The sequence below is a fragment of the Quercus robur genome, chromosome 8 (assembly GCF_932294415.1).
Source record: "Quercus robur chromosome 8, dhQueRobu3.1, whole genome shotgun sequence".
Taxonomy (NCBI): domain Eukaryota; kingdom Viridiplantae; phylum Streptophyta; class Magnoliopsida; order Fagales; family Fagaceae; genus Quercus; species Quercus robur.
In genome coordinates, this window is record NC_065541.1 from 55,358,169 (window position 1) to 55,369,691 (window position 11,523).

Genomic DNA, 11,523 nt, shown 5'->3' on the forward strand with positions numbered 1-11,523 from the left:
TTTTTTTGAGAAAAGGGGGTGATTGGCAGAGAGAGACAAACAAATTAAACTTTAAAGAATAGAAAATAATCAAACCTTGAATTAGAAGAGTGTCTGAGGGCAAGGTCATCGCTTTCATTACACTTGGGGAGGCTTGGGCTTTTCAAATAATTTGTAATATGATAAGTGGGCTTGGGTTTTTAAAACCTTTTGTATATTATCTCAAACCTCAGGTAGGTTATTGTATTTTACCCAATAATTTATCAAAGTCAGATTACCTTCCCTCCTCTATTACAGTATCTCTTTCTCTCTCCAGAGGATCGCATACGCATCCATTCACCAATCCATGTGTGCATCTTTGATGACCTCCAGCTGCATTAAACTTCTACGCTATTGCCCTGTATTCCTGCCACCTGTCCCCAAAACTCTACTACTGCTCACCAGGTCCAGGAGTCCTCGTACCCTCCTCCTAGGTTGTTTCACGGAGAAGAACAGCAACACAATCTCACCTTCCAATACCTCTCCTTTCGCTTCTTTTGCTCATTCCAGTACAAGGTCAGATTCCCTCTCTCTCCTCTGTTTGGTTTCCGAGAAAAAAAAAATAACTGCGAAGGAAAAGAAACTTGTACTGCCATTGTTTCTATTGGTTCAATTAGCTAAAAGCTAAAACCCCATTCACAAATTTTGTCTACTTTGTTATTATTTTTGTTTTGCTTTGTGAAAACATTGAAATTGAATTTGCTTACAATGTTGTTTCTTCTTATTATGGGCAGTGGTGGTAGAGGAAGAGGAATGGAGAAGAGAAACGATAGAGAGAGATCAAGAGGTCGTGGTGGTGGTGGTGGCTCTGGTAAAGATAAGATTGATGCACTTGGTAGGCTATTGTAAGCACTACTAGACCCTGTTCTTGTAAAACTTGTACTCAATTTTTTTTTTCTTTTCAATTGTATGTTCTTGTTTACTCTTAAGATTGAAATCCGAACTCCTTAATGTCAGAGCCTTTTTCAACTACAACTTAACATATCAAAAATTTCATTACATGTATTGTATGTGTGTGAAAAAAAATGGGAATTTTGATTTCAGGTGCTTGTGAGAGAGTTCCTGTATAGTTCACAATTAAATTTAAACACATAACTGGATTGCATGCAATTCTCCTTGGGGAAAATAATGTTGCTTGTGTTGTATTGGTCAATGAAGACAAGTGTTTGATTGTAATTGGGGAGCCTAATGTACTGAACCTAAGGAACTGTACTATGTATGTACTTTTTTAAAATCTTAACCACTGAATAAGTGGTTTAGATTTTTACTAATCATTAATATTTAAACAAGGTATTAATTGGCTTATTTTGATATCTATTTAAGTTAATGATGGTGTGACAAAATGTATGCCATTCTGGATAGGATTTTAAGAACTCTACTGTGGAGACATCCCAGAAATTCGGAGGAAAATTTTTTTCGTTTGTTTTTGATTCCCTTTTTGTAACTGTTCAGGACGCGTATTTTGCGCCATATGGCTACTGAGTTGAATTTGAATATGCGGAGCGATGGGTATGTGAAGGTTCAAGATTTGTTAAATCTGAATATGCAGACTTTTGCTAATATTCCGTTGAGATCACACACTATTGATGATATTAAGGAGGTATGTTCTTCAATACCATTCTCATCTTCCTTCTTGTTGATTTCTGTTGAGCTCCTTGCTTCACTGTGGCTGCAGTAAAATGATATTACATAAGTGAATCCTTTCACCTACTGTGCAAAATGCTAATTTCTTGTTAACTAACATAAGAGATTACCAGTAATTAGTTCTGACTGTAATGGGACCATAGAGGAGGAATTTTTAGGGCAAGGTTTTAATTTGAAGTGCTATTTAAGTATAAATTTACCCAGAGCATATTTATAAAAGGATAATTAGTACAATCATTACTCAACAGCATGTTGCTTGGTCTGCAAGATTAATGTTAAATTGTTTTGAGTTTTAGGCAATTGTACAGCCGCTAAATCTTGCTTGATTATATATGAAATTTCTAAAGTGATTATATGGTGATTATGCATAGTATGCACACAGTACAAATATTAAATGATATATACTTCCTCATCACTTATGTCTTATTGACTCTTACGTAGACATTGCTTGAACACAATGGTTACATGGTCAAGTGCTGTTAAGATCAACATATTTGAAACCAATACCTTACTGCTAAACATAGTAGCCATTGTGCTGGCTAGTGTTATAGTACACACTAAATTTATGTTGTCGTGTTCTTGTGATGTGCCCAGCTTATGGAGCCAACCAATGATGTTGATAAATGTGTTGTGCTTATGATATTTCCTGCACAATGTGCAAATTAACTACATTCTCCCAAATTTGTTATGTTGTGTTGTCATTACCATTGTGTTTTGCATAATTTTTTGCAAAAGACACTTTAAGTTCTATAGTGCATTATGCAGGCTGTCAGAAGGGATAATAAACAGCGTTTCAGCCTCTTGGAAGAAAATGGTGAGCTTTTGATACGTGCTAACCAAGGCCACACATTAACGGTAAAACATCTTCTTTAATTTTTTTTTTTACACTAGAAAGTGTTTATTTTTGGATACAAGTTGACATCCTATGCTTGAACCCCTGTGTCCAATTGAAATATAACCTGTAATCAGTCCTTTTGAAGTTAAATGATTCTCAACGACATGGGTTTCTTATACTCATATGCACTTTGGCTCAAGATATATGAATGCTTGAGCTTTTAATTTGCAAATCCAAGGCTAGATCCTTTTTTCTCCAATCATTGACTCTTAAATTCAATTCTTTGTGCCTATTTCAGAGATTGCTCGTCTATCATTTTATTATCTAATTCTATGATTATGTGACTATAACTAATAAGATTTTTCAAATTTCATGATACTGATACTGTTAATTGCTTTTGTTTCTACCATGAGTGTTGTTAGTGCCCTTTGTTTTCACTTTATAATAATTCTAACTTTGAATTCCCTGTGATGTTCTTTTCCCAATTCGGTTATGATATACACTATTTGAATTAGTATATTGACTTTTGACTAACAATATTATTGAATGTTTTATGCTTAATTTGCAGACAGTTGAGTCTGAAAGCTTATTGAAACCAATCCTTTCCCCTGAAGAAGTTCCAGGTTGATATGTGTTTTTATTTTTAAGTCATAAATTGTTTCTGTTCAAAAAGAAAATGAAAGTCGTAACTTTAACCTTTTTATATCATTTTCTCCCTTTTTGTTTGCTTCATTGCTCTTCTTTCCTGGTAATATGCAGTGTGCATACATGGAACCTATAGCAGAAATTTGGAATCAATTTTGAAGATTGGTCTAAAACGTATGAAAAGATTGCATGTTCACTTTTCTTGCGGCTTGCCAGCAGATGGGGAAGTAATAAGCGGTAATATTTCATTTATTATGCATGTGGAATTTTTTATGCATGGCTGTGCGGGGGGATGGGGTTGTGCAGGAGCTATCGTGATAATTAATAAAGGCTTGTGGTAATGTCTTCTACTTTCCAAGACCTGCTCTGTCTTGGTCAGATAGATGGGTGGCATAACATTTTGGCTCCAAAGTGCTGATCAGAATGAAGTACTTATTACATGAAAAATATTTTAATTTTGACTTGTGCATATGGCTTAATATAAAAGCACTAAGACCTGAAAAATTCACTTGGGTGACATAACACAATTTGGTCTGTGACTCACCCAAAATTATGTTAGAGTTTTAGACATTTGTTGGAGACTTACCAAGTAACTGATATCCTTTATCAAAATGAATTTGTGCATGTTTTAGAATATGTCCATTTTGCCTGCCCTTTGAGGTGTACCTCTTGGGGTGTTTGATCAAACTCAAGGTTACTTTTGTAACCATTATCGCATTGTGGATGTCATGGTTCCTTAGGCATACGTTACAACATTTATATTTACTTGTTTATTATATGAATTTTCCTTTCAACAGTCTGTGGGAATCCTGCCCATGTATGCACACCAATGTATCTAACATGCTGTTCTTTGGGACCCTTTGGGATTAATGCTTTGTTCTACCGGGCTTCGAAATTGTTATGTAGCCATTATTTTGATCAGATACTAGAATAGCTCTTTTAGGGGTGGTTTTTCCTGTCATTGAGGAAAACAAAACTTCAAGATCTTGTTCTACTAGGTTTCTGGACTGTTTATGAAGCACTAATTACTACTCTGAACAGAAAGTGGTAGACTGTTTGATAAATAGTCACTACTGTTTGGTACTTTTTTTTTTGAACAGAAAATGGTAGTAGTAACTTATCAAATAAAAATGAAAACGTGCAGTGACTTTTTTATGAGATGACTTCTGCTGTTGTCAACTACTTAAATGATCTTGAAGATATCTGTACATAGATCATTCTTCTGATAAAATTTTATTTCAGCCAACTTCTTACATTTTGCTTGATTTGCTATTTTCCAGGTATGAGACGGGATGTCAATACTTTGATCTTTCTTGATGTCAGAAAAGCCTTGGAAGGTAAGTTTGAAGAACATATTGTCAAGCTCTAAGTGTTACAGATACAGATTATTCATTTTCTATCCAAGTATTCAATAGATTTGCCATGACATTCCTTGAAAGAAAAGCTCTCTTCTTTCTAATATATATTTTGTTCTTTACAATTTTGATTACAGAAGGAATGAAGCTTTACATTTCAGAAAACAAGGTAATCTTAACTGAAGGTTTTGATGGTGTTGTGCCGGTCAAGTACTTTGAAAAGATAGAATCCTGGCCTGATAGGAAATCAATACCTTTTGAACATGGATCAAATGAGTAGTCCTTTTTGGTCAAATATTTCTATTTTCCCTTTCTATAAAGCCTACAGCTACATGTAACACCTCAGCTATTCTTTTTTCATTAACACACCTTGTCAATGATCATTATTTAACTCTGCTTTTCTTACTTCATTAACAGCCTTGATGTATTAAATATTCTATATTTGATTGACACATTGTAGAATTTCTTAGCTTTATTTGATAAAGAGTATACAACTATACATGAAGAATGGGAGGCAAAATACACTACTATTGTTGGAACTAATATTCAGCAGCCATCACCAAATTTGAGCATTGTTTGGACCGTTACCTTAATAGAGAGTACAGTTTGGAGTCGGGTTTTATGTCGTTTCCATAACCTACATTTATTTATTTATTTATTTTTAATCTTTTTGATAACGTACATATAGAATTTGAACCCTAATGTTTTCGTTAAAAACACCAATAGGTGTCAATTAGTTAAACTACAAGGCTATTGACCCATCAAACGAGTTTTTGCAACAAATGATGTTGTCTGCTTGTAATGTGTTAGGAACCAGCTATTACGTATATAGACCAAGCATTGGATTTAGCTATAGAGTCGAGCCCAAGCAGAGGCTTGAGTTTTGATTGCTACCTCTTCAGAAGTTCGGTTCAAGACCCAATTCAATTTTTTCATTAGCTTGACGTCAGGGATTGAGCAAGGGAAAGCTGCTAGGCTAACAATCATTTCACCTAGTAAAATAATTTCCGAAACTTCCAAGAATTATCTATAACACGTGGCTGGCATTATATTAATGTTTCCTAATTTTCTTTGTAAGTAATTCTTTTAATGAATTATTCTTCGGGGCAAACAAAACAAAGAAATTACTATATTGACAAAGATTACGTTAGTGTGACACTTCCCTATTTTTTTGCAAGCTGAATAAAATTAAATCAAGGCTATCATGCTCTCCTAATGAACCTTATATTAGGCTTTTCACAATATAACCCCACCACTATAAAAAATTAAAAGAAGCAAATGAAGTTTCTTAAATGTCTTTTTCAGTGAAACCGTTTGGTAGTGTTTTTTTTCAGGGATACTTGTGCTTAAAAAGCAATGATTTTATGATTTTCCAAATATCTAAAATTTCTCATATTTTTTAAGAGAAAAATCCCTCAAATTGCCTACAAATACTTTTTGGCATAACATTTTAGAGTGTGTTTCAATTAACTTTTTTTTTTTGGTTCAAAACAATAGATTACATACTAAGGGAAGTTAATGTGCTACACTCCATTATACCTAAGTTTACTTGAAACTATATATGCTGTATTGGTCAATAAAATTATGTGTCTATATTTAATTGATGTCTAGAGTCACAAAATTTTTTATAACTATCAAAATGACGAGTTGTAATTTGATAGATAAAATGATGACAATAATGACTATAAATAAAAATTAATAAAAATTTGTCAACTCAATTGTGTTAGAACTTTATGAAAAAACGTTATGATAGTAGCATTCCATGAATTTAACGGAAGCTGGTTCTCCCAAAAAAATAAAAACGAAGAAGGTAATGAACTGGACAGGCCCATAACAACAGAGAGACCAACATGGTTAAAACTACCGAAACGAAGCAGCAGAAATCGGCAAAGTTTTTCCTCTGAGAGCACCATCCATCGCTTCTTCTTCTTCACCGCTGCATCAAGATTCGCAAATTGGTCTCTCTCTCTCTGTAAGTCTTTTTCTTTCTCTGTCTCATTCATTTCCCATCTTATTAATTCACTGTTCACTTTATAAGTAATGCTTTGCATTTCTCAAGTTTGTAGCAATTGAGCTTGGTAAATCTCTCTCATTGCTCTGAATGTGATTTTTATTAGTAATCTCTCCCTTTTAATTTAATCACACACAACCCACCAAAATCTCATACCCAGAAGTTATTTCTTATCTATATGCTAAACAAAACTTAATGGCAACAAAAAAAAAAGCTTCTTTTAACTTGAATTCACAAACCCAATTCACAAACACGCATCTGGAAAACGTAGAAATAGAATTGTTTTGTATAGATGCAGTGATGGGCTAGTGTTTTAGTTTGTTGGTCCTTAATGGTAGCTGTTAAATTGAAAAGGGAATGAATTGGTAGTGTCTTTGTGAGGAGGGGATGATAAAACTGAGTGCTTATAGAGATGTAAGAAAAAATCCTTTTACAAGTTGGTAGAAAATTTTCATGACATCTTTATTAAAGTGCACCAACGCTATTGCAACTTAGCAAATTGCGCATCTTTGAAATTGTTGCTGTTGACCCTCAATGAGGCTTTAGTGTGAACATCCTATTAAACATTTGCCCATTTGAATTTGCAGCCTAGCAAAGCACAACATCATTGTTGCGGCGAGCAAAGACACTTTATTATTATGTTGTGTGCTTTTGTTTTGGCCTGGACAATGATCTCTTAGTCAGCGCTCAGCGGGTCTTCAGACAGATTGGTTAACCATGAGAATGTGCAGTGGATGGCGTCGTTTTCTCTTCTGTCTTCCTCTCATTTTCTTCCTCCCTCTTCTGCTCTCTGGTGATTCTCTCTCACTATATGTATATTATTGTGGTTTTTATATTAACATAAGCTTAAGAGTGAGCTTTTTTTGGTTGCATATTTCAGTTTTGGAATTGCATCAAAACTCAACTTTGGGATATCCGCCGAAGAAACAGAGCAAGAAATCTGATCATCTGGTTCTTGGGCCTGCTGCTGGACAAGGCTTGCCCAATCGTTTGCAATGTGAAGGTTCTTGCAGTCCCTTTCCTATAATATGGCAGTTTTGAGTTCTAAAGGGTTGCATTTTGTTGATCAAAGAACTTGGATTTGTAAAACGGTTGGTAAAATGGTTTTGTAGTAAATTATAATTAGTTTTTCCTTTACCTTTTGAACTATAATTTTTTGGCATGTGCTGTTTAATTAGTTCTTCAATCAACTAGTTGGTGATCTTTCTACTCAGTATTACATGGTCTTCATACCCCAGGACTCCTTTCAGATATACAAAAAACTGCTGGGACTTTGATTTGGTTTGTTGTAGATTTAACTGAGATTTAATCATTAGCTGTTCAGTCTTACCTGTTAATTTGTTTTGGACATGCACACAACACTATGGGGTCATTTCAATGTTAATACTTAATATTCCTCTTTACAGGAAATTATGACTTATGGACACTTCTAAAAGTAATGTAATGTATACATCTACTTTCTTATAAAAATTGTAACATTCCTCTCTCTGTGGTCAAATGATTTTGTATTATTTCTTACCATTAGAAAATTTTGCATTCAATCCCCATATATAGGTTATTTGCTGTGTCTTATGTGTGTTTCTTGTTTTATATATGCTGCAGGCATCAAAGCTCTCAACCAGACCCATTTTTCAACATCCTCCCACACATCTAGAAGCAGAGAAAATATTGCTTTTGTCACTGTTTTTACCATTTATAATTCCTCCATAAATGTAAATGTAAATGATAGATCATCAAACTTGGTTAATGTTGGAAATGCTTCATATAGTAAGGTGGAGAGATCGATGGCCATATTGAACATTTTCATTAACTTCATTCAGGTAATTTCTTAGTAAAGCCTCAGCGATATCTTCTGACAAGCACATTTATTAAACACTTCCAAGAAGCCTTACTAAATTTATTTGAATCTTTACTAGTCTAATTGTTTCCATTTTCTTCTTCTTCTTTTTTTTATTTTATTTTTATAGTTTTCTTATAACTGCAAAAGGTATAAAATATCTCTGAGTATGACACTTTTCTGCTATCCATTTCTACCACAGATAACAATTCAGGTTTAGTGGACACACTGGCTCAATTTAGGTTTTGTTGTTAGCTTAGAGTAGAAGGTTATTATTCCTCCAAAAAAATCTTGTATGTCTTCCCATCCCACCACCACCCCCCCCCCCCCCCCCTTTTTTCTCTCTTCCTGTTTTCTTTCTAGAATATGAATATGGAACAATTCTTATAAGGTGAAGAGAATGTCTAAGTGGATTTTCACAGGAAAGAGAATTTGGTCTGTGCTTCTGAATGCCAATGACATCTGTTTATTGCATGTTTACAGCCACTTGCTTTGCAATGTTTAAAACCGGGCTTGGATCCAAAGGTTTTTGTATGTATTGTATTTCAGGTGACAATGCCCCAGAGCAATGTTATTATTCTTACCGACCCAGCATCTGACCTTCACATGCGCAGAAATAGGGTCACCATCCATCCAATTCAAGGTGAATATTCACGAGACAAGTTGATGCTTCAAAGAATCAGGTCTTACATTGTAAGAGCACATTGCATTTACATTAGGTTGAACATTTTTGTTGATGGTCAATTGCTATGCTTCTTGAGCAACACTCCATAGTTAATAAACTCTGAACTTTTTATGGTTTCCTGTGATTGACTGGTATATATGTTCTAGATGTCTATCCATGGCTATGATTATTTCATGATTCCAATGAATTTTTCCCTTTGTCTCAATTTTATAGAGAGCAAGTTGTTAGTCAAATTTTTTCCTTCTCTCATTTTCAGAAGGGTAGGGAGTGTGCTGGTCGCTGAGTCCATGTCTGCATCATAATCTCATTTCATTATTTACATCTTTAAAGAAAAACTTGGTTATATACAACAATGTAAAATCACAAGAAATTACTGTATTTCTTTTTCCTTTTCTGTAAACAATATTGTGCCCTGTGATTTTTCATGTTCTATGAATTTCTGTAATTCAGGCTTTTCTAGACACAAGGCTTGAGGAGCTTTCTCATAGGGAGGGGCATATTACTCATTACATCTTCACTGACTCAGACATATCAGTGGTTGATGATCTAGGACAGATTTTTCAGGAGTATCCAAATTTTCATCTGGCTCTCACCTTTCGGAACAACAAAGAGCAACCTTTGAATTCAGGATTCATTGCAGTGAGGGGTACCTCTGATGGGCTTTTAAGGTGAATTAATTGCAATGTCTTTGTGTTCTTGTATGCTCAATTTGGTTGCAACTAAATGGGGAATAAAATATAAATAGGAAGCTCAAATCTGGACATCTTAAAACTGTCTGAGTCTGCTTCATGTATCTTGTTCTGTCATTCTACTCTAATTAAAAAATAAAATAAAATATTTTTTAGTTAGGATCATATGGATGAGAAGACAGAGGGAAAGAAAAAGGTGCGGGGCTTGCATAGAGAGGGTTCAATTTAATTTCTGTTAGAGGATAAAATATCTACCTCTTTAATAGTGGAGAGGGTAGATCAACAACTCCCATACCTCTGTTTTTGCACCTTGCACCATGTCTAGTAGTAGCCACATGTGGGAGGTCAACCTTTTGCATCTCACCTATGGCACCTGCACATGTCTTTCTACATCAACACCAGCAACATCTTCAATTTGATACCATTGATGATAGTTTGTGCTTGAAAAAAGTTGTTGTTTTTTTCCCTCCAGTGAAAAAAACTACTGAAAATGTGGTTGATCTCCTTCCCCCTCAATTCCATTTCTGTTGTTTTCCTCACATTGTCTTGGCAACACCAAAGGAAATTAATTTATGAACTTGGATGCAGGGCAAAGGCTTTCTTACAAGAAGTACTGAAAGTTTACAGTTTAAAGTACATGCGTGCTTCCCGAATGCTTGGAGATCAGTTAGCTCTTGCCTGGGTTGTAAAGTCAGATCCTTCTTTTGACACGAGGAAATTTACCAAACCACAAGCTTTTGTAGAAAAAATTGGTGGTGCCTCAGTACTATTTTTACCATGTGCTATATACAATTGGACGCCTCCAGAAGGTGCAGGTCAATTTCATGGAATGCCCTTAGATGTTAAGGTATATTGTTAACATAATAACCTATGATTTTGCCACCAGCTGAATGTAGGAGTGGGCTTTGATTATGGTCTTGCAAGGCAATAGATATGCTGAAGCTTTTAAACATAATTTTATCTCAGATCTGGCTTTATGTTCTGGATACAGGTTGTTCATTTCAAAGGATCAAGGAAACGCCTAATGCTTGAGTCTTGGAACTTCTTCAGTTCCTCTGCTAACATATCAGATATGTTGTGCCTAATATTAAGTAGTGGGAGAACGAAGTATGATTTTTGAATTATGTCATTATTTTATTTAACGGAACAACCAATTTCATGCAAGTTAGGAACTGAGCTGCCTTTTCCATCCTTGACTAGATTGAGTTCTGCCGGCGATGTATAGAATTTTAAAGATATGGGAATTAAAAATTATTTATGTTGATTTCCTGTACCCAGCTTAGGAAATTATAAATTGCAATAGCTTCAATTCTTAGCTTGTAATATTCTTTTTACTGTAGCTCTCTCTCTCTCTCTCTCTCTCTCTAAGGTTCTACATTTTCTTTGCCTCTCCCTGCCAACCGTACCAAATGGAGTGTGAACATGATATTGGTTTAAGGTAATAAGATTCTTTTCTCTGACATCTATCATGTGATTCTTTATGGCAGCAGCTCTATCTGGGGCATGATTTAGCATATAAATTACACTACTGGTTTAAACGAAGCAGGTTTAATTATTAGTAAAGCATTTTTTTTCGGAATTGTAACCACTTGAATTGTGGTTTATCCAGTTTCTCAAAAAAAAAAAAAGAATTGTGGTTTATCCAAGTAACATTTTTCACCTTTTTTTAATGGAAAAAAAAAAGGGTATGAGGGCCAACCAACATGACTCCTACATGGCATTACCATAGTAGTATTCTCCTTGTTGGGTTCAAGCTTGAATTAGCATTTTACACTTTTTAAGGCATGTCTATTGGAACAATAAT

The 11,523-nt window shown here is 34.7% G+C and overlaps 2 protein-coding genes across 6 annotated transcripts; both read left to right on the top strand.

Annotated features, from left to right (window-relative positions):
- Positions 1-227: 227 nt before the first annotated feature.
- Positions 228-4,959, top strand: LOC126697117 (uncharacterized). 2 transcript variants are annotated; one of them, XM_050393965.1, is made up of 8 exons: positions 228-534; positions 762-863; positions 1,471-1,618; positions 2,428-2,517; positions 3,066-3,120; positions 3,257-3,379; positions 4,423-4,479; positions 4,635-4,959. In XM_050393965.1, the coding sequence occupies exons 1-8, from the start codon at positions 326-328 to the stop codon at positions 4,775-4,777; spliced, it is 927 nt and encodes a 308-aa protein (XP_050249922.1). In that variant the 5' UTR covers positions 228-325; the 3' UTR covers positions 4,778-4,959. The 2 variants fall into 2 exon arrangements, with proteins under 2 accessions (XP_050249922.1, XP_050249921.1); XM_050393964.1 differs by having other exon boundaries at positions 229-534; positions 753-863.
- A 1,339-nt stretch (positions 4,960-6,298) lies between these two features.
- Positions 6,299-11,058, top strand: LOC126697116 (uncharacterized). Of its 4 annotated transcripts, none has more exons than XM_050393962.1 (8): positions 6,299-6,489; positions 7,096-7,301; positions 7,389-7,511; positions 8,111-8,328; positions 8,895-9,038; positions 9,481-9,698; positions 10,308-10,566; positions 10,711-11,058. In XM_050393962.1, the coding sequence occupies exons 2-8, from the start codon at positions 7,226-7,228 to the stop codon at positions 10,837-10,839; spliced, it is 1,167 nt and encodes a 388-aa protein (XP_050249919.1). In that variant the 5' UTR covers positions 6,299-6,489; positions 7,096-7,225; the 3' UTR covers positions 10,840-11,058. The 4 variants fall into 4 exon arrangements, with proteins under 4 accessions (XP_050249919.1, XP_050249917.1, XP_050249918.1 ...); XM_050393960.1 differs by having other exon boundaries at positions 6,299-6,473; XM_050393961.1 differs by having other exon boundaries at positions 6,299-6,469.
- The last annotated feature ends 465 nt before the right edge of the window (positions 11,059-11,523 follow it).

Bases quoted from the DNA above. Each gene is read 5' to 3' on its own strand.
- LOC126697117 (XM_050393964.1), top strand. From the start codon at position 326: ATGTGTGCATCTTTGATGACCTCCAGCTGCATTAAACTTCTACGCTAT. The intron at 3,121-3,256 runs GTTGATATGTGT...GGTAATATGCAG, and splicing joins TTCCCCTGAAGAAGTTCCAG to TGTGCATACATGGAACCTAT. The intron at 3,380-4,422 runs GTAATATTTCAT...GCTATTTTCCAG, and splicing joins AGATGGGGAAGTAATAAGCG to GTATGAGACGGGATGTCAAT.
- LOC126697116 (XM_050393962.1), top strand. From the start codon at position 7,226: ATGAGAATGTGCAGTGGATGGCGTCGTTTTCTCTTCTGTCTTCCTCTC. The intron at 7,512-8,110 runs GTTCTTGCAGTC...TATATGCTGCAG, and splicing joins CAATCGTTTGCAATGTGAAG to GCATCAAAGCTCTCAACCAG. The intron at 9,039-9,480 runs GTAAGAGCACAT...TCTGTAATTCAG, and splicing joins AAAGAATCAGGTCTTACATT to GCTTTTCTAGACACAAGGCT.